Source organism: Setaria italica, chromosome VIII, assembly GCF_000263155.2.
Source record: "Setaria italica strain Yugu1 chromosome VIII, Setaria_italica_v2.0, whole genome shotgun sequence".
Classification (NCBI taxonomy): Eukaryota; Viridiplantae; Streptophyta; class Magnoliopsida; order Poales; family Poaceae; genus Setaria; species Setaria italica.
In genome coordinates this window covers 24,183,603-24,205,082 of record NC_028457.1, presented here as the reverse complement: position 1 = coordinate 24,205,082, position 21,480 = coordinate 24,183,603, and the positions used below count along the sequence as shown (strand labels likewise).

At 45.0% G+C, this 21,480-nt stretch overlaps 1 protein-coding gene and 1 pseudogene across 1 annotated transcript; one reads left to right on the top strand and one right to left on the bottom strand.

Annotated features, from left to right (window-relative positions):
• Positions 1 to 951: 951 nt before the first annotated feature.
• On the top strand, positions 952 to 1,341 carry LOC105914960 (glycine-rich cell wall structural protein 1.0-like). Its single transcript, XM_012848198.1, has one exon. It carries the CDS (start codon positions 952 to 954, stop codon positions 1,339 to 1,341), a length of 390 nt encoding a protein of 129 aa, XP_012703652.1.
• A 6,719-nt stretch (positions 1,342 to 8,060) lies between these two features.
• Positions 8,061 to 11,411, bottom strand: LOC101781450 (annotated as a pseudogene).
• Between the last annotated feature and the right edge of the window lie 10,069 nt (positions 11,412 to 21,480).

Genomic DNA, 21,480 nt, shown 5'->3' with positions numbered 1-21,480 from the left:
TAATAAATAACAACATCATAAAATTTCTCGATAATTTCTAAGTATTTCAATTCAGGGGAGAAATCAATTCTAATTCATTTGCTAGACGAGAAATACTAGGAATAAGATTTCACATCTCCCTTGCTAATTAAAATCTAATTGATTTAGGAATACAAGGAATAAAATCTAAGTGCTTGGAATCTTGTTTGGTAAAATCCTAATTCATTTGATAGATTTAGGGGTTAACCACCTAAAATCATGTTTGGCTAGACGAGAAATACTAGGAATAAGGAAATCTTATTTCTCGTAAAACTCGAAAAGTCAGTTCACGGATCACGCTGATACTTTTCTAGTTCATTAAATCCACGGATGACCACAAGTAGCATAGGCAAATCAGCGTTATTGATGCGATAACATTATCAAAACACATTGTCGCTCATTCCATCCAGACATTGTACTCTATAACCTTGAATCTGTAATTTTCACGTATTTTCTATAATTTCTAGCTACTCCAACAATATTCTATATTTTTTTTATCTATTTTCTAGCACTGTAGAAATAAAAAATAAATGGCATGATTTCCAACACTTATACAATATTTTCTACATTTTCTTATACAATATTTTCTACATTTTCTATATAATTTTCTACAATTTTAGATAATTTCCTACAATTTCTAGATAATTTTCTAGCTATTTTCTACAATTCTCCATAATTTTAGATCAATAAAATAATTAATGCTGTCACGACGGCCGCGAGCTTACGTCAGCGCGAAGATGAGCCCCACGGCCACCACGAGTAAGGGGCGGACGCGGGGGTGGATGGGGGCACTGGAGGGGCCGGGGCCCAGAGCGGCGGCGGCGGTCACGGACGGGGGCCGACGGGCAGCGGCAGTCATGGATAGGCAACAGCAATCGCGGACGCAGACGAGGGTGGATGGGGCTGGACGGGTAGCGATGGTTGAGGACACGGATGGGAGCGACGGTGGGGACGGAGGCAGCGGGGGCGGACGACGTCGAGGTCGGGGTGGCGTCGGGCGAGGCAGAGTTGGGGGTGGTGATGGAGGTGACGGAGGTGGCGGACTGGGGTGGCTACGGCGGTCGCGGACAGAAGCGTGGTGACGGTAGCGTCAGGGGAGGTGTCGGGCGAGGCGGCATCGAATCGGGTGAGGGTGCGGTGATGAGGGGGCTGGCGATGTGGACGAGTGGGCGGCGGTGGGGGGGAGGGGGCGGCGTGGGGGACGAGGGGGTAGCGCGGCTGACGGCGGCGTGGGGCGATGAGGGTGTGAAAGAAGATGGAGGCAGCGGCATAATGCGTAAATTGGCTAAGAGTTCAGGGAGGGCGCTACTGCGCAGCCTTTAACACCCCGTAGTACTGGTGCAAAACAACATCCAGTACTAGAGCCTCTCTAGTACCGGTTTTTGGGAACAACCAATACTAGCGGGGGCCTTAAGTACCGGTTGTTCTCAACACCCGCTACTAAAGGGGTTCCCCAGGCGCGAAAAGAAAATGTGCCCCTTTAGTACCAGGTGTTCCTACCACCCAGTACTAAAGGGGTTGCATGACCCTGTTTCAGTTTCCCGCCCATCTTTTTATTTTTCTTTCTTTTACAATTGTTATTGTATTAATTTATTGCATAGTAAAAATTTGGTAGCTTCATGTTTATTAGATATACACTATAAAAATGTCAGATGCGGTCAAATATAAAACATGGTAAAGTTATTAATTTTAACTTAGTAATAGGTTATAATGGTCATAATACTTATATTAACTTTAAAATTCAAAAAAATAGATTTTTTGACCATGCAAAAATTTAGAAGAATAGTATCTGTAGCGTTCTTAACATGTTTACCATGACTTAATCATGTACTTGTTTAATTATACGTAAAATTATTAAATAATATTTAAATATGCTTTAAAAATTGAAATATTTAATATTTTAACCATGCAAAAATTTGTTCTTATTTAATAGGGTGAGATTTTATGCAAATAGTGCTTGGAAGTTGGAGCAGCGTTTTCTAGTTACTTTACGTAGGAGTAGTTCACGTCTTCCTCTCACCCCGGCTTCGATGCGTGTCGGGGTCAAGATAAGTTCCCCCTCCTCAACCCTTATGCTTTCCCCACTTTCATCTTCCTCTTGCCCCGGATACAAACCCTAGCTTTTGATTCCCTACCTCCCTCCCTCCGCCAGATTCCCCCATTGCAAACTGGATCTGTAAGCTCCAGCTATTGATCGCATCTTCCTCTTCATGGTCCGATGGTATATTATCTAAAGGGAAGACTTGTGTCCATTGAAGAGGAAAAGTTATCAAAGGGTATATACATCCATAACAAGAGGTGGAATATAACAAGGGGTTTGGCTGATTTGCCTTGGAAAGTGGTGGACAAGTTGGTGAGAGGTCTTGAGTGCGATTTGACGTGGTATTTTAACAGTTATGGTCAAGACATTTGGAGAAATGGAGAGTGGTACCGTCAATTCGAGGCCAGATGCAGAGATATGTCCTTGAGCAAGGTCAAATGCAAAGCCAAGTCTTTAAGCAAGGTCAAATGCAGAGCAATGTCCTTAAGCGACGTCAAATGCAGAGCGATGAATTGAGCAGACAATTTAACTCTACAACTAAAAGTTTCACCTCCCTTTACTCCATTGACCAAAGTATCCAAAAATAGTGAAACAAAGAAAGACAAGATTGGAGCATCAGATGAAACTATAGTCGAGGACCATAAAAAAGATGAATGTTGAAACTGAAAAGGTTGAGAAACCTAATGGTAACCAACACCATTACATTAATTCCTTTGTTGATAACCAAAAATACAATATAATTGTTAAATACATTACACAACATCATCTAATGGAACGTTAATAACCCTCCTCTTAATGAACGTCCCTTGGTTGTGATCGCGGTGTAAGTATGGAGTATCCTCTTTGGCTAATAGGATGCTTGGGTCAATCTCGACTGAAAATGGAGGAAGATCATCGAAGTGATCATAATCTTCTGAAATGTCAGTCTTGTCCTCCACTCCAATGATTTTTTCCCTGGAAGAACTATGTGGCGCTTTGGCTGATCATCTGACTTATTAACACCCTTTCTTATTGGTTTGCTTGCCATGTCCTTCACGTAAAAAACTCGAGTCATGTCATTGGCTAGGACGAATGGTTCGTCTCTGTATCCAATCTTGTTCAGGTCCACTATTTTCATCCCATAATTGTCTGTCGTTATGCCTCCTCGAGTAAGTTTCACCCATTGGCATGGAAACAGAAGGATTTTCAAAGGTCCATAGTCGAGTTCCCATATCTCCTCAATGACACCATAGTATCTATCTTTTCTTCCATTGTTGTCTATTGCATCGATACGGACACCACTATTTTGGTTTGTGGTCTTTTGATCTTGGGCTCTGGTGTAAAATGTGTACCCATTTATCTCGTATCCTTGGAATATCGATACTGAGATAGATGGACCCCTAGCCAATGATGCTAGTTGTTCTTCAATCGTGTCATCACCCATTAGTCGTTGCTGCTGCAACCAAGAGGTGAAAGTGTCAATGTGATGACGTGTAATCTAGGCCTCAGTCTTCCATTGGTTTGAGGACCATACATTAGCCCTATGCTGGTCCATATATGGAGCGACCAGGGATGATTGCTACAGGACGGTGAAGTGTACTTTACGAAATGTATCCTCATCAATATCCATCCAAGCTTTCCTCCTTAGTGTGCCCTTTCCCTTCAGTCTCCCCTCATGGTGTGATATAGGAACTCCAATCGAACTCAGGTCATCCATAAAGTCAACACAAAACTCAATGACCTCCTCTGTTCCATATCCCTTTGCGATGCTTCCTTCCGGACAAGCACGGTTACGAACATACTTCTTAAGAATTGCCATAAACCTCTTGAGAGGGAACATATTGTGTAGAAATACAGGATCGAGGATAAAAAACTCTTCAACAATGTGGACTAGAAGTTAGGTCATGATATTAAAGAAGGAAGATGGGAAGACCATCTCAAAGCTGACAAGGCATTGCACCACGTCATTCTGCAGCTTTAGTAGATTGTTTGGATGGATTGCCTTTTGAGAAATTTTGTTTAGTAATGCACATAGCTTCATGATTACCATTCTCACATTCTCTAGAAGAATACCCCTCAGTGCAACAGGCAGCAATTGTTTCATCAAGACATGACAGTCATGGGCCTTTAGATTTACGAATTTCTTCTATATAAAATTTATTAATTCCTTTATATTCAAGGAGTAGCCTGATGGGACCTTGATACTATTCAAGCACTCAAACATGCTTTCCTTCTCTTCCTTACTGAGAGTGTAACTGGTAGGATGTAAGTAATACTCATTATCTCTCTTTTCCGGATGTAGGGCATCTCATTGTTTCATACATTTCAGGTTCCGACATGCTTCAATTGTATCTTTTGCCTTTCCATATGTACCAGGAAGTCAAGCACGTTCATGCAAAGATTTTTCATCAAGTGCATCACATCAACTGCATTACGAACCTGAAGGACTTCCCAATAAGGTAGCTCCCAAAATATAGACTTCTTCTTCCACATGGGTGCATGTCTGTCCCGGTTGTTCGGAATAGGTTGGCTACCAGAGCCTTTGCAAAGACTACCCTCACATCCTTTATCATAGAAAATACACGTTTACCATTACGGTGAATGGGCTTAGTACGTTTTTCTTCCTCCTCTTCAAAATGCTTCCCTTTCTTTCCTATAAGGTGCTTAGCAGGAAGAAATTGATGATGACCCGTATACACGGCCTTCTAACAATGCTTCAAATACATGCTGCAAGTATTATCTGAACAATGTGTGCAGGCTCGAAATCCCTTGTTTGACTATCCGGACAGATTACCAAGCGTTGGCCAATCATTGATGGTTACGAACAACAATCCTCGTAAATTAAAAGTCTCCTTTTTGTCCTCATCCTACACATGTACACCTTCTTCCTCCATAACAATAGAAGTTCATCAACCAACAGTATTAGGTAAATGTCAATGTCGTTGCTAGGTTGTTTTGGACCTTGGATAATTATCGCCATCATAATGAACTTCCGCTTCATGCACAACCATGGCGGTAGGTTGAACATACATAAGGTCACAGCCCAAGTGCTATGACCACTATTGAACTCTCCGAATGGTTTGAATCCATCTGTACTTAAACCAAATCGTATGTTTCTTGCATCCTTTTCAAACTCGGGAAATTCCGTATCAATTGTTCTCCACTGGGACCCATCAGTGCATCAACTTTGCATGTGCCTTGTTTCTGAACAAACACTTCAACCGTGGTACTATAGGGAAATAACACATTACCTTCACAGGAACTTTCTTCTTGATGGCTTGCCCTTCAATATCACCAGGGTCATCTCACCTGATCTTATAACGCAGCGCTTTGCACACTGGATAAGTCTCCAATTTCTCGTATTCCTTTCCCCGATAGAGGATACAATCATTACGACATGCATGTATCTTTTGTACCTCCAAACCCAGAGGGCAAACAACAGTTTTTGCTTCGTACGTTGAGGATGGCAATTCATCCCCCTCGGAAGCATGTTCTTTATGATTTTTGTTAACTCATCAAAACCCTTGTGAGAAACTTCATTTTTTACCTTCCATTGTAGCATTTCCAGTGTGGTACCCAACTTTTTGTGCCCCTGTTTGCAATCTGGGTACAACAATTTCTTATGATCATCTAACATATGCTCAAACACTTTTGACTCCTTCACATTCTCGCAGTGTTCCTTTGCATCTCACAACACCTGACCTAGATCATCGAGAGGACCTTCTGCCTCGCCAATCTCTTCTTCAGCATCGCCCATTGGAGCATCTGCAAAGGCACTTCCTTGAAGGAATGTTGTCATCTTCTTCTTTATCATCATCATCCATCATAACTCCTCTTTCCCTATGCTTGGTCCAATCAAAATAGTTAGGCATGAATCTAGAACTGTATAGTGGGTGTCAATAGTCTTTCTGGATGAGTAATCCTTCTAATTTTTGCAATTTTTGCATGGACAACAAATGAAACTGGACGACGGTTTGTTGGATTCTGCCTGATTGAGAAAACCACACAAGCTATTAATGTACTCCATGGAACGTTTATCTGCGTTGTATGTCCATTACCGATCCATCTACAAAATATTACACATGAATTGGTTTTTGAAGTATAAGCATAAGAATTTAAATACTTAATCAAATTTTTTATATATATACACATGAATTAGTTTTTGAAGTATAAGCATATGAATTGAAATACTTAATCTAATTTTTCTAAGTATATACACGTGAATTATTTTTTGAAGTATAAGCAAATGAATTGAAATACTTAATCTAATTTTTCTGAGTATATACACACATGAATTCATTTTTGAAGTATAAGCATAAGAATTGAAATACTTAATCTAATTTTTCTAAGTGTATACACATGAATTTGTTTTTGAAGTACAAGCATATGAATTGAAATACTTAATCTAATTTTTCTAAGTATATACACATGGATTAGTTTTTGAATTATAAGCATATCAATTGAAATACTTAATCTAACTTTTCTAAGTATATACACATGGATTGATTTTGAAGTATAAGCATATGACTTGAAATATTTAATCTAATTTTTCTAAGTATATACACATGGATTGGTTTTTGAAGTATACTATCCATATATCAAGGGAGGATGGAGTTTCTAACCTTTAGAACACTTGAATGAGTGAATTCCCCAAGAAATGGTCAGAAATCCAGCAACACCTCCGCTATGGCGCTATGGATAGGGTGAAGCTTGAGCTACAGTTATCTAGAGAATATAGAAAAATTATTGAATTAGCGAGAAATGAACATTATTTCTTACAATTTGATAACGTAATTATCTCTATGTACCAGAATTTATCTCGCTCACATTAGCCATAATTTATTTACCTCATATTTGAAAAGTACTAAACTATGAAATTATTCATCTAACCTGATATGAATTTCTTTGACTAGTATGAATTATAGCATCCAAAAATTTGTATCTTATTTTACAAATCACAAATATGAGCTCGAAATAACACATTCATATAAATGTTTTTTTCCTATTGTAAGTTATTCTAAAAATCACAAACATACTCTAGCTCTAAAGTATAAAACTTAGTATACTAACCATGTATCAAGGGAGGATGAAGTTTCTATCCTTTAGAATACTTGAATGAGTAAAATCCCGAATAACTGGTCACAAATCCGGCAGCACCTCCCCCTATTTCTCTATGGATAGAGTGAAGCTCGAGCTAGGAGATGGCTCGGACTTGAGGAAAAAAGAGGGGTATTTATAGAAAGGAAATTAATACTGGTTGGGGATAACAACCGGTACTAAAGGGGAGCCCTCTAGTACCGGGTTGGGGGCCCCAACCCGGTACTGGAGCGGGGTGCCACATGAGTACCGGGTTGAGGCACCAACCGGTACCGGTTGTTGCCACCAACCGGTACTAGAGGGTGGGTGAAGCAGCAACCGGTACTAATGTGCACCCTTTAGTACCGGTTGTTGCCCCCAACCGGTATTAAAGGGGTTTACGGGGAGCGCTTCAGGGACTATCCATTGGGCCCGATACTAATGCTAACATTAGTACCGAGTCTAAAGCAAATCGGTACAAAAGCTCGGGAAGAGAAGTTATTTTTCTAGTAGTGAAAAATCACTTCATAGAAAAGGCATCGCTGGAACTACTACCATGAATCTACAATACAATAGCCATCCGATCTCCTTGCAGCACGTCGTGCTGCTCGCACAGTAGGTCACTGGGCACCAGTGGCGTGTGCTATGCTGTGGCCCATAAGAGCAGACTCAATGCTCCACTGTGTACAGTGGCTTCACTTTGCCCTATATGGTGCCCTGTTTTCTTTTCAACAGGTAGCCATCACTGTTCAGAGCGAAACGTTTGTGATGTGCCGGTTCTAAAAGACTATTATATTATCTAGTGTGACACATGCTATTTGGTTCGTTATTCATAGAAACACTGTAAAGAAATAAATGGGAATACAGACATGTTATATGACAGACTGACACACGCGAGCTATAAGCTATGAGCTCATATTCAAGACCATGGTGGCATAGGTATTGACTAGTTGGTGAACTCGATCGCGCAAAAGTTCATGAATATGTAGGTTGTTCGGACTGCACCAGTGAAGCCAGTTCACGGGCAAGCTTGGTGTAATCCTTCTTGGTCCTCTGCCTTGCCTTGAAAAGGTCAAACATACACATATCCAAGGTGAATGCATCCCGTGCAGCTAGAGAATTCGCATCTGGGGTCTCCGGGAGGAGGCCTTCAACCACGATCACCTTCCCGCCTTTGGGGAGAGCTTGGTAGCAGTTCTTCAGTGACTTGATGCATTGTTCGTCAGTAAACATAAGGAGAATCCACTGCACATGCTTGTATTGATTATTAATATTGTGTTGACCACATAACTGTAGTACGGCTTGCTAAATTGGGTGCGTATTATACTGGCTGTAATATTATAATGAATAGTGTTTGTGTTACCAGACAGCAACGAAATTAAAAAGTTTTAACCAGTGACCGGCCTGTACCTACTTATATACTCGCTCCTATTTTTTAAACACGTCTCATTGATTTATGATAATGGTGTCGTGACATTTTTAATGTGCCATATTTAATACTAGATGTCATATTTTTCTATAAATTTAGTTAAAGTTCGACAATTTTAACTTTCGACAAAGCAAATGCGACATGTGAAAAAGCAGAAGCGGTATTATAATTAAACTGGCAAAGTTTATGTCCCTGATCCCGCACACCACCCGAAGCGCCCTGACGACCTTAACTACTTCGGGCTATCTTAAGCTGGCGCTAGGGGTCCCTCGCCATGGTCTCTCGTTAGGCACCACATACGTCTTCGATTGTCCCCTTATTGACAACCTAGCGGTGGCTACCAACTTCGCATTGACCCCCAATGGGAGGATTCATCTAGGTGGAGCTATGGATGATAGCGTGATGACGGACGACATGAAGAGCTTCAATATAGTTGTAAACTTGTTAGCCTCTCTGGTGGCCTCTACTATCGGTGCTAGAGGCTAGCAGCCTCTTTTTTGTTGTTGTTTTTCATCCATTCTTAGGCTTTTTTGGTTCTTCATCTTCACCACCAAACTTGTTTTCCGATCCGCTGGTGGTGGAATGACTAATTGTACTTTTAGTTGCAGACGGTCGTTTTAAGTACAAATATCCCGTCAGAATCCACACCCGCATAATTTACATATTCATGGTGGGCTCCCTTAAACTTATATATTAGTGAGTGCGGAAGTAGATTGTCTATGGTTCGACTATAACCTCACTGTTTGCTGCCACGTAGAGGGGTGGGTGGGGGGGTGTTTGTTGATGATGACATTTAGTCAGTTTAAACGGACCTGCAAAAGAATTATACATCTCCAGAGGGTACGCGGTCATACATGTTCCCAGCTATATGTTCCAGACCTGCAATACCAAACGTTATTCGAGCTGCAATACGTTCACTACGGGACACAGGTTGTTTGCCGAGTGCCAGCCCAAAATACTTTCAGCAAAAGGTTTGCCGAGTGTTACACTCGGCATCTGGCACTCGGCAAACTTTCCGTCGACAAAATTACTTTTTTACCGAGTATTTTTTGTCGGGCACTCGGCAAACTTTATTTTCAAAAAAAGCCAGCACTCTACGGCCGCCGCCACCCTTTCCCGTCGCCACACAACCACGCCGCCGTCGCCACACCACCATGCAGCCTCCACCACGCTCATCATCGCCGGGAGCTTGTGGATCAGGAGCTCCGTGCTCTTCTTCACGCCGCCGGTCGTCGGCACGAACTTCCTCGCCGCCTGCAAACCAAACTCGGCGAGAACAGAGCAGATCGAAAGGGAACAACGCGAGAGAGGGAGACAAGGACGAACCTTGGTGGCGAGCTGCTTGCGGGGGGCCTTCCCTCCGGTGGACTTGCGGGCGGATTAGGGAGGGGAGGGGCCGCCAGATCCAAGAGGGGAGGCCCCCGCCGCCGCCACCGCCCGCACAGCCGTCGGAGCCCCAGGCCGAAGGAGGGGAGCGTGGGGCCACGACGGATTGCGCCGGATCCGGAGAGGTACGTAGCGGATCCAGCGGAGGCCGGGGGAAGGAGGGAGGCCGGGGGAAGGCGAAGGCGGTGGGAGGAGGGGGCGGCCGGATCCGGAGAGAGGAGGGGAGGGGCGGTGGGCGGCGCCAGAGAGGGAGGAGGGGAAGGGTGGCGGCTGGCGCCGGAGGGGAGGAGTGGCGGCCGGAATCGGAGGTTGCGACGCCAGGTGCGGGGGATGCGGGAGGGAGGCGGGTGCGGGATTTTACAGGTGGTGTTGGATTATTTTTTTCTTTTTTTTCTTTGCCGATTGTCTTGAGTATAACAGTCGACAAACAAATTGTTTGCTGAGTATTTTTTTTTTGACACTCGGCAAACCCCTTTTTTGCCGAGTGTTTTTAGGTAGCCACTTGGCAAAGAGCTTGTTTGCCGAGTGCCAAAAAAACACTCGGCAAACTAAAAACACTCGGCAAATTTGAGGTTTCCGGGAGTGGTTAAAATAACTATCAGGCACTTACCTGGAAGAGATGGGCCTGAGATATAACATGAGACAGGTCAAAGTTGACGCCCTGTCCTTTTAACGGGAGACGATCATCTCCAGGGTCGAGCCGTTGCCCTCGCCAACATCAACAAGCTGCCGAACGCCATCGAATCGTTGAAACGCTCCAGCATCTTTGTGACCAGAATCACCGAGTGCTCAGCCATAGCTTTGTCGAACAGCGTGCTCAGCCGCTGGTTCTTCCCCAAGTGATCGTAGAACGGCACCCCATGGGTTCTCTCAAAGGACGACGGCCCACCAGATACCACCGTCTCGGCTATGTGATGCCTTTGTGCATAATGTCAAGTATTAATTGAGGTAATTTTTTTTCAATTCTCAACAAAAATATTCATGTAATGAGTAATGACAGCTATAGTGAGGAAAATATGCCGATACCAGGGTAATATGTGGTCTGGTTCGCCTAGAAATACGGCAAATGTTCCCAGCGACCCCTTGCTGTCGTTTTTGGTGAGCCACCGGCACAGCGGCGCCGGCGTGGTACCGCCCCAGAACCTTGTCATCTACGCCTTTCTCGGTCATGCACCTCACCATGTTAAAGCACGCGAGGTAGCCGAGAATGCTATCCACCGAGGCAGCCGCCTCGGCCTTGTCTGCGGCCTTGATCTGCTCGGCAAGCTCGCCCGCGATCTGGGGAGCATCGGCCGTGCATAGCGTGTCGAGGAGACCGAGCTGGATTGCCTCCCTGAGGACCAGGGGGACGTTGAATGCAAACATGACTTCTTGCGCATGCAAGCAAAGCTCGTCCTCGTCGTCAAGAGCACCATTGGAGAGAGAGGGGTAAGCTTTCGCATTAATGAAATATGTAAATGTGGAATCCAACAGGTCGGACATTTCCGATCAAACAATCTATCATATTTCGTTCCTCCTCACAGCATTAATATCTGATAATATGCCACTAAAAAAAAGTATCTGGTAATATGCGTGCATTGCGATGTGCGTTTACCACGGACACCATGCTGAGTGCACCTCTCCACATTGTTCTTTGTCAGACAATTTCTCTAGAGGACGCTACAGCAAAATCATCTGATCTTGCCCTACCTGCATATCACTACGGGCCCAAAGCTACGTGAAAATGCATTGTGTAGCCTCCAAAGCATGTCTGTCACCTTTTTGATGAGGTGGCATGCGTTTTTAGGGCCCGTCACCATGTCACCTTAACTAGGATTGCGACCTTTAACTTGGCAGAAGGTGATGGGTTTTGTTTGTGATCCCACCTTTGTCTTTACCTATATATTTGTGCATTCTTTCATTTCTAAATCGACAAGCTCAGCGGTCCACCGCCCCTCCCCCTAGCAACCGCCACTCCACGGTTGTGGGCTCCGTGCTTGGCCTCATGACTTAGCCCTCTTTCACTGTAGACCACACATGCGGTGGTGCCGCCCTCCTTCGTCCGCCCATGTGAGTTGAGATTGCAGCATTGGCCCCCTCTTCCCCAACTCATGGCAATGGCCTCCAGCATCCTCCTCCTTTATTTATGACTTTACTCATTTGGATAAGTTAGAAGTTACATCCAAACTATAGTAAAGAAAGATCAAATTTGAACTACCGTTTTATATATATATATATATTTTGAATTATAAAATGAAGATGGGTAAAGATATTCGCCAATTACTTTTGTTAAGTTATAAGTGATAGGCAGTAATCTTAGTCTGTCGCTTTTGATAACTTATAGGTGAACGGCAACATCTAATGTGATGGGCAAACATGGCTATTACTTTTTACAAGACATTGATGATTCATCTCTGGTTACAGGTATCTTGTCCGCTGCGTATGAAGATACTTGCCCGTCATCTTTATAACATTTTTCACGTAGTGTATATACACCAGCACTGATGGCTCAACTTTTTCATGGTCCTAGGGCATGTTCGGGCATGGAAGGGTCCATGAATAAGATGGTGGCATCTTTGCGGAGGGACGTCTACTTGTTAGTTGACATCTGTGTCATCAGGTGCTGAACGTTCTATAGCATATGTAAGTTCTTGAAGTCCATGCTAGTTTTGTTAAGGTGGAATACTCGTTTTCATCCTCGACCTATCACACGGCTATTCCGCTTCAATCAAGATCATCTGATTCAACCTGTTTGCCTCCAGATTGACTTTGCTTCATTAACTGATGCCTTTGACGGTATTTCAGTTAGCATTAGCAGCTGTGCTTAGACGTGCATTAAAGCTCCACCATGTGCTACGTACCCCAATCTGTCATCAAGGATTTGTCACTACCGATTTTTGTAGCAAAGGAGTGTCCCCGCTACGATAGAACACGATGAGCGAACTCTGCCTTGACCCTTGTAGCCCCTCAAGGATGAGCGCAAGCTTTAGAAGGTTATTTGGTTCCTAGCCACCAAGTTGGCAAATGTTTGGTTTTGGCAAGATTTTTTGCGCTACATGTCATAGAGACAAAAAGAGAGGCAAGATTCCCTTTAGCAAGGCAAAGTGTGCCTTCAAATTTCTTAGCTGCACCTTTTTTCATGCCACACTTGCCTAAAGTTAAGTGTGGCAAACTGTTCCCAGCAACCAAACATGCCCTAGGGCTGAACAACAAGCCATGGCTAGTATTTCGTGCATCCACGCTTTCAAACTTCTGAGAGCTGAGGTCGGATTTGATTTCCTTAATGTGAGGAACCCCAAGTTACACTACTAGAGACAACGACTCTAGTACCGGTTTCGCAATCGGTACTAGCAATTTGGTACCAGAAGATGAGTCCTAGCCAGTACTAAAGGGTATTAAAAAATTAAAAAAAAAATCCCCACCCGGCCCCACCAGCCCCGCCCCAACCCCTGCCGCCCCGCCGCCGGCCCCGACCAGAATCCCAAATTTGGACCCGGTACTAATGCTAACATTAGTACCGGGTCCAACAGTGACCGGTACTAAGCCTCGGAACGAGAGGTCATTTTCTAGTAGTGTTACACTCATTTAATCAAGTCATCATTCTTTAAATAAGGATATCTCTGGTCATCCTTGAGATTTGTCATGAGCCATGCTCAAGATTTATATATAGCTCACATGTACAACAAGATGAACATCATCACAACATAAGCATTATATACATAGCCCATCACATTACATAAAAGGTTTCAAATTTGCAACATAATAAGTTCATAAAGTTTGCAGTGGGAAGTTCTATCATCACTCTCGTCATATGATACAACACAAAATAAGAAGGTTAAGACTATATGCCAATAGTGCCCTTCTTATAGCTATGGCCATCTACTTGTCACTCGCATCTCCATCCGCAGGTAGAAGTACCCAAAGACGGCCTTCGGATGCGGATCACCTGCAACAACTTAACGGCAGCACCATGAGTAAAAGAAATACTCATCAGGTCTTATCCAAGTAAGGGTATATACTTGCCTAACTCTCAAGGAGAATGCATCTGGTTAAGTAGCAAGGAATGGTGGTTGTAATTAAATTTGCATAAAAGCATCTACATTTGATCAAGTTATAGTAAGCAAAAGAGGTGGCAATCCATGATCTCTAAGTCAAGCATCAAGTCATCGTAATAAGTAAATGTGACCTTACATGAGCTCAATCTTCCATCAACTCCATTCGGTAACTGTATGTTAAAGTCCAAGTACATAAGCATGCTTGTCCGAGAGCATAACTATTGCAATAGATTATAACCCTGTATAGGTGTACAACTTTTCCCATACAAGGCACAAGACTAACGACCATACCCATGGCTGAGGATAAGTGTTGATTTATGCCCCCGACCGTTCACATACCCACAACTGCATATGAACGAACGGTCGGAATGGATAGATGCACTGAACACGGCCGATCACATGTCTACTTGGCTTGCCATTCCCATATTAAGCATGTGGTTTGTACAAAAAACTGCTCAAGTATCACAACAATAATGATTGGGCCATAATTACTTAAACAAGACTAAGTAAAGTGAGCTCCAATCTCAACATGACCCTACCATTCTTGCTCAAGTTCCATTCATCATTCATAGTTGCTCAATTTTAATCCATTCATAGCTAACTAAGTATTATTTAAATAAGCATCCTATAACTCACGAGTGGTGGTGACCTTGCCACCTCTCGACTTCTATCGAAGATAAGCATGGATAAGCCGATTAAATTCGTGACACCTACACAAGCATACTAACCTAGAAGAGTTGTTCTAGATCAAGGATGGATGCATTAAGTAGGAGCTAAACAATAACTCATGCGCATACAAGACACACATACATCATTGATCCAAAATAGGGTTAAGAGATGCTTAGGCACCTGCCTTGGTTCACAAAGGAAGCGTCGTCAGCAATGGGCTTCGGCTCGGGCTCACCCTCCTCTTCTTACTCCAGCGTTTTGGTCGAGTGCAATGATGCTTGATAAGTAAATATGCCATGAATAATTGCAATGACATGAGTATGACATGATTAAGCATGTTTTAGCATTGCTAGATAAACATACAAGAGTTGGTTGTAGCATACATAAGCAAGTAACTCGAGTGCGAAACTATTGATGTTGGACAGGAAGTGGCGACCGTCCGGCATGTTGGGAATGGCGGACCATCCGGTTTGAACGATCGATTGTTGGTCGGACCATCCTCTGGTCAAGTGGGAATCGTTTTGTTAAAACTATGCAGATTCTAGATGGTTTTTAAAAAATGAATGGCGGACCATCCACCCCATAATAGCAGACCGTCCGTTGTACAAAATCAGCATAGGTTGGAAAGATGTGCAGAGACTCGGTTTGCCATGTGCTTGAACAGCGGACTGTTTGCAGTACAAAAAGTACTTGAGAAGCAGAAATGGAAGGTTTCTGTTGGTTTTTGATGTGCAACTGGCGGACCGTTAGCTAGTGTCAAGCATACCTTCCGCACCGCCGTCACGGCTCTCTTCCGAGTTCACTAGTGGTGACTACGGCATTGCTTTGGGTTAGGGTTTGTTTCTGTGGTTCTTGGGAGTGTCTAGATTTATCTAGGGAGATAGATTTGACATACATTATGGATTCAAAGACCTAGGTCATCAATGGTGGTTTCGCTGTAAAGGTTTCATGGATTTGAAACCTAGGGCAATAGGGAATAAATCAGGGATGGGGATGGCTCACTGGCGATTGGTAGGACTCCGGTGAGGTGACGCAGGTTGGTGTAGGGCGTGTTGAGGAAGCTTGGGGTCATCCTTAACTTGAAGCTTGGGGAAGGTCTTGGGATAGAGGAGGAATATCTTGGGTAAGCTCCAAACTCCAAGCTCCAAGGAAGAAGATGATGTCGAGTTGGTGCAGCTCGTCACCGTTGAGCTCCGACGGTCCTCGAGCAGGCTGACATGTGGGGTCCATGAGGATGACGTGGCACAAAAGTTCTGCGCTCGCGACACATACCAGGGTGTACTGGTGGACCATCCGGGAGTGAGTGGACTTTTTGTAGGTGATGTGGCAAAGGGGTTTACCGGGGTTGTGCTTGACCGAAGTCAAAGTGCTGACGTGCAACGGCGGACCGTCTGGCCCCAAAGGGCGGATTGTCCGCAGGTCAAAAGTTGACCTCAACAAAAGCAAGTTTTATTAAGGAAACTTTGATTAATGCTTAATGATGCAAATGATGACATATGACATGCTTAGCCCATACAAGATTAGAGCTGTTACACTTAATCTACACTATGCTAGAAAACATTTCCACTAGCAAAACCAATTTCTGCTGGCGGGTCTGGCACCCCCAGCAAGCTGCGAGTAGAAATGGTCTCTATGCTGGCGGGTGGACACCTGCCAACAAAGATATGATTTGTATTGAGGGCGATTAGAAGGCCCACCAGCAGTGATATTTTTAGGAAAAATAAAAAAAATTGTTGTAGCTGCTCATGCTGCCGCATTCGGTCGCACCGCCGCTGGCCCTGCACCCGCCGTCAGACGGAAGACCGCACCCACCGCCCGATGCTGCCCCACCGGCTGAATGTGCTGCTACCGATGGCCATCCGCAGCTGTGCTGCAGGCCACACCTGAGCAGGCCACCTGCTCCAGGCATCCCGTGCCGCCCGAGCCAGCCGCCCGCCAGGCATCCCACACCGCCCGAGGCTACCCCGCTGAGTGCCCGCGCTGGCATCCTGTGCCCACCTAAGACCCAGGTGCAGCTTCCCTGCAGGAGAAAGAGATAAGGTGTGAGAGGAAAGAGATAAGGCCACAGCCGCTGCCGGAGGCTGCCCCGCCGGTTGAACGCGTTGCTGGCGACGGCCATCTGCAGCTGCGCCATAGGCCACAACCGAGCAGGCCGCCCGCGCTGGCATCTCGCGCTGCCTGAGCAGGCTTCCCCTTCCACGCCACCGCCGCTCCCACACGTGCCGCTTCCGTCGCTCCCGCCGGCGCCCACGCCCGCCGGCCACCCGCCGACGCTGCTCTTGCGCCTTGCAGTCACCAGTTCTCCGCCACCGAGGGAGATGGAGATATTTGGAGATAAGGGATAGGTATGCTCCTTGAGAGATAAGATAAGGGAGATGTTGTTGGGCATACACCCCAGGTCCACGAGTAGGCCCTGAACGGCCCACTAAGGGACGTACTCGGACATGATCAAGACAAAGGGGCTACGCAGCAATAGGCGTATCCCACTCGTTAAGTGTGCATATGGAAACTATTCGGACCTTACCGAGTAGAACTCTGTAATTGTACCCGACTAGGATTCAGACTTGTAACCCTACCCTCCTGAGTATATAAGGGTGGGCATGGACCCCCTCAAAGACAACAACTCCAGATCATCTAAGATCAATACAACCAACTCATAGGATGTAGGGTATTACGCGATCTAGCGGCCCGAACCTGTCTAAATCGCGTTCCCTGCGTCACCATCGACTCCTTGATTCTCAACAGCACTTACCACATAAAAGATCACCTAGCGTACCCCCTAGGCATGTTGCCAGTCTAAAACACCGACAGCTGGCGCGCCAGGTAGGGGGGTTCATCGAGTTTCTCAGCGTGAGCTCGATGGCACCTGTTGTTCTCAAGTTTGTCTTCATCATCGAAGCAGGCGCAACCTTTGTTTTTGGATCCTGGCTCTGCATCACCAACGGCGCCGGATCATTTCAGCGCCAAATCATCAACATCCAGGAGAAGAAATCAGACAATTCGGCCAGGAAAAATCAAAATTTCAAAGTCAACAATCCCGAGTTTGACTACGCATCGGACTTGACCCCAGTTCGGAGTAGTCGGTCTCAGACACTCTCCAAATCAGTTTCGACTCCAAAACGGTTCCCTTACGGACTCCGCAATGCAGCCGAAGTTTCCTCACTCAAACTCAACTCGAACACGGGAAAGGCGAAGACTCTGACTCCGACTCGGACTATGTCCCAGAGATCCCACTGTCAGGACCAGCCCAAGGTCTGGTAATAACTTCAACATTGCAAGGCAGATTCGTTCACTAGCCAGGAATGAGACCATCCCTCCTCACCCGCGACTACAAGTCACGCCTCGTTGCTCACATAGACAAACTCCCGTACCAGGAAGGCATTCCACTCAGTTCAAGCCGCGAGGAAAGTTCCACAGAAATTGCAACATTAAGCTCTAGGAGCTACTACCAGACAGAGAAGTCTTTCTTATTACTCAAAATAACAACTCGGGTACTAGCCAACAGAGAACCCCCCGACGACTAGCACAACTCGACAATGTCTCAGAGGACGAGTCAACAGTTAATGATCCACAAGATGAAACTTCCGACCAGAGGAATCAAAGAAGGATGCCCAATACTACTCAGGCTGAATGACGACAAATGCTGGCTACAAACATCCCCATCACAAACCTTGAAAGAGCATTTGACGCAGTACAGGCTCAAGAACACAACACTCCACTTGCGGCAATTGCCTCTATCAACCTTATATCAACGCTCATACCTCGAGACAGAGACAACGAAGACACAGCTCAACTCGCGCAGCAAGGCAACGGACTAATCGCACAACTCGCAGAACAAGCTTACAAGCTACTCGATAAGGAATCACCAATCCCGTCTATTCCCTGCATTGCAGCTCATCAAGAAGGCAGTAGAGGTGCTGCAGCTAACAACGACTTCAACGAAGTACAAAGGAACGACAACGAAGTAGTAAACCAACCAAGGCAACACAGCCAAGGTTCGAGTAAACACAACGCTCCAGTACGACAAAAGGACGTTGGAGAAGTCAGCTACACCAACTCCGCAAAAAGTCCTCGCCATACTCGGAAAAATCATGAAGTATCAAATTTCAACGATCTACGAGAAATAATCAACAGTCGGCGTGAGTGAGAAGTCGACAATTACAACCACTTTCCTGCTTTCACAAATCGGGTAACGAGGACAAGATTACCCGAAAAGTTCAAACCAACAGGAATCACTAAGTATGACGGCAAGCAAGACCCAATTCAATGGCTACGATTCTACTCGTTGGCGGTCCAAGCAACTGGGGGCAATAATGACATCAAGGTCATCCATTTTCCCATATGCTCGGAACCCGCACCACTGACATGGCTTGAGTCACTCAAGCCCATAATCGACTCTTGGGTAGACTTAACAAAAGTTTTCACTAACAACTATGCCGGTTCCATGACTAGACCGGGTAACAAGATCGACCTCAGCCAAGTAAAATAGAAAGAAGGTGAAACACTACGCGACTACTTGTGACGATTCTTCAAAAAGAAGGCCGCTATAGTTGACATTTCAGAAACAGACGTCATCGAGTGCTTCCAGAATGGACTCTACAATCGACGAACATACCAAAACTTCGGTAGACGACGACCAACCAATGTCAAAGACCTCAAACTCATGGTGCAATAGTGGGTAGATGAAGAAGACAAAGAGCAAGAATGGTTCAGCTCTTATCGTAACCGTAGACGCGACAACAACAACAACGACCAGGATAGAAACCGACACAGCAATACTCGAAACAACTTCTTGAGTAATCAAAATCGCAAACGGAAACCTGACAACACTATTGCTTCCATGACTAACTCCGGGAAAAAGGGATCCCGCAAAAATGATGAAGGGCCAACCTTCACCGAACTACTCAAAAAATAGTGCCCATGGCACCTGACTAGCAAACACTCAGCAATAGACTACTACAGCATGCGCTGAGTAATGCAGGATTTACCCACACCACCACTTCCCGAAGAGTACAACAAGAAAAAAGATAAAGGCAAGAACAAACTCCACAACAACGAAGAAGGAGAAGGTGACTTCCAGACCGCCTCCAACACAGTCAACGTCATTTTTGGTGGAATCCCAGGCACCGCATCCAAGCGGGCTAGAAACTCGTACTTAGGGAAATCATGGCCATCAAACCAACAGATCCAACACCAATAAAATGGTCAGAAGTACCCATAACCTTCAGCAGGAAGGACCAGTGGACAAAATTCTCAGAGCCAGGCCGATTCCCTTTAGTACTCGACCCCGTTGTGGCAGGCTTAAAACTGACAAAGGTACTCATTGATGGCGGAAGCGGACTCAACGTCATTTTCACCAAAACACTAAGGAAGATGTGCCTTGACGTCATGGAAATGCTCACTCCAACAGATTCACCCTTCTACGGAATCGTACCAGGAAACGCGGCCATACCACTAGGACAAGTCATCCTGCCAGCTACTTTTGGAACTAAGGAACACTACCAAACCGAGTATATCAGATTTGAAGTCGCCGACTTCGAGACATCTTACCACGCCATACTCAGAAGGCCAGCACTAGCTAAGTTCATGGCCATACCAAATTACGTTTACTTGGTACTCAAAATGCCAGGGCCCAAGGGAGAACTAATGCTACCAGGAGATCTACGACAATCTTACGAGTGCGACACCGAAGCCGTGGAGATTGCCGCAACCTCTCAAGCACCCAGCCCCATGTAACAAGTTTTCACAGCTTCAAAGAAACTTCATCCAACCAAACTCAAGATCCCAGAAAACAAGTCGAGGTCCACAAAGGTGAAACCAGCAAGCGAGAAAGACTTCAAACCAGTCGATCTCTAGACAGGCGACTCTTCTAAAATAGCTCTGATTGGAACAGGGATAGATCCTAAATAGGAAACCGCACTCATCAGTTTCCTTCGGGCTAACCATGATATGTTTGCTTGGAAACCAGCCGACATGCCCGGTGTGCCCAAGGAACTCATTGAGCACTCTCTAAACGTTGATCCCAAAGCTACTCCAAAACAACAGCGACTCCACAGGTTCGCCCAAGACAGACGAGAAGCAATCAAAAAAGAACTAGCCTGTCGCAGCAGGGTTCATCAAAGAAGTTTTTCACCCTGACTGGCTAGCCAATCCTGTACTCGTTCGCAAGAAAAACAATGAATGGAGAATGTGCGTCGACTACACGGACTCAACAAACATTGTCCAAAAGACCCTTTCGGATTACCCAGGATCGACCAAGTAGTCAACTCTACTGCTGGGTGCGATTTGCTATGCTTTCTCGACTGCTACTCAGGTTATCATCAGATAAGCCTCAAAGAAGAAGATCAAGCTAAAACAGCCTTCATCACTCCATTTGGGGCCTTCTGCTACAAAACAATGTTATTTGGACTAAAAACCGCAGGGGCAACTTATCAACGGGCTATACAGATGTGCTTTGAAAAGCAATTACATCGTAATGTTGAAGCTTACGTGGACGACGTAGTCATCAAAACAAAAAACTAGGAGGACCTTATCGCCGATTTGGAGGAAACCTTCTCAAGCCTACAAGCTTTCCGATGGAAACTCAATCCTACCAAATGCGTTTTTGGAGTACCGTCTAGCAAACTACTCGGGTTCATTATTAGCCATCGCAGCATTGAGGCCAACCTGGAGAAAATATCTGCCATCACAAACATGCACGCACCAGCCAGAATCAAGAATGTGCAGAAACTCACAGGCTGCATGGCAGCCCTCAATTGGTTTATCTCGAGACTTGGAGAATGAGGACTCCACTTCTTCAAGCTTCTCAAACGACAGGACAAGTTCAAATGGACAGAAGAGGCAGACAA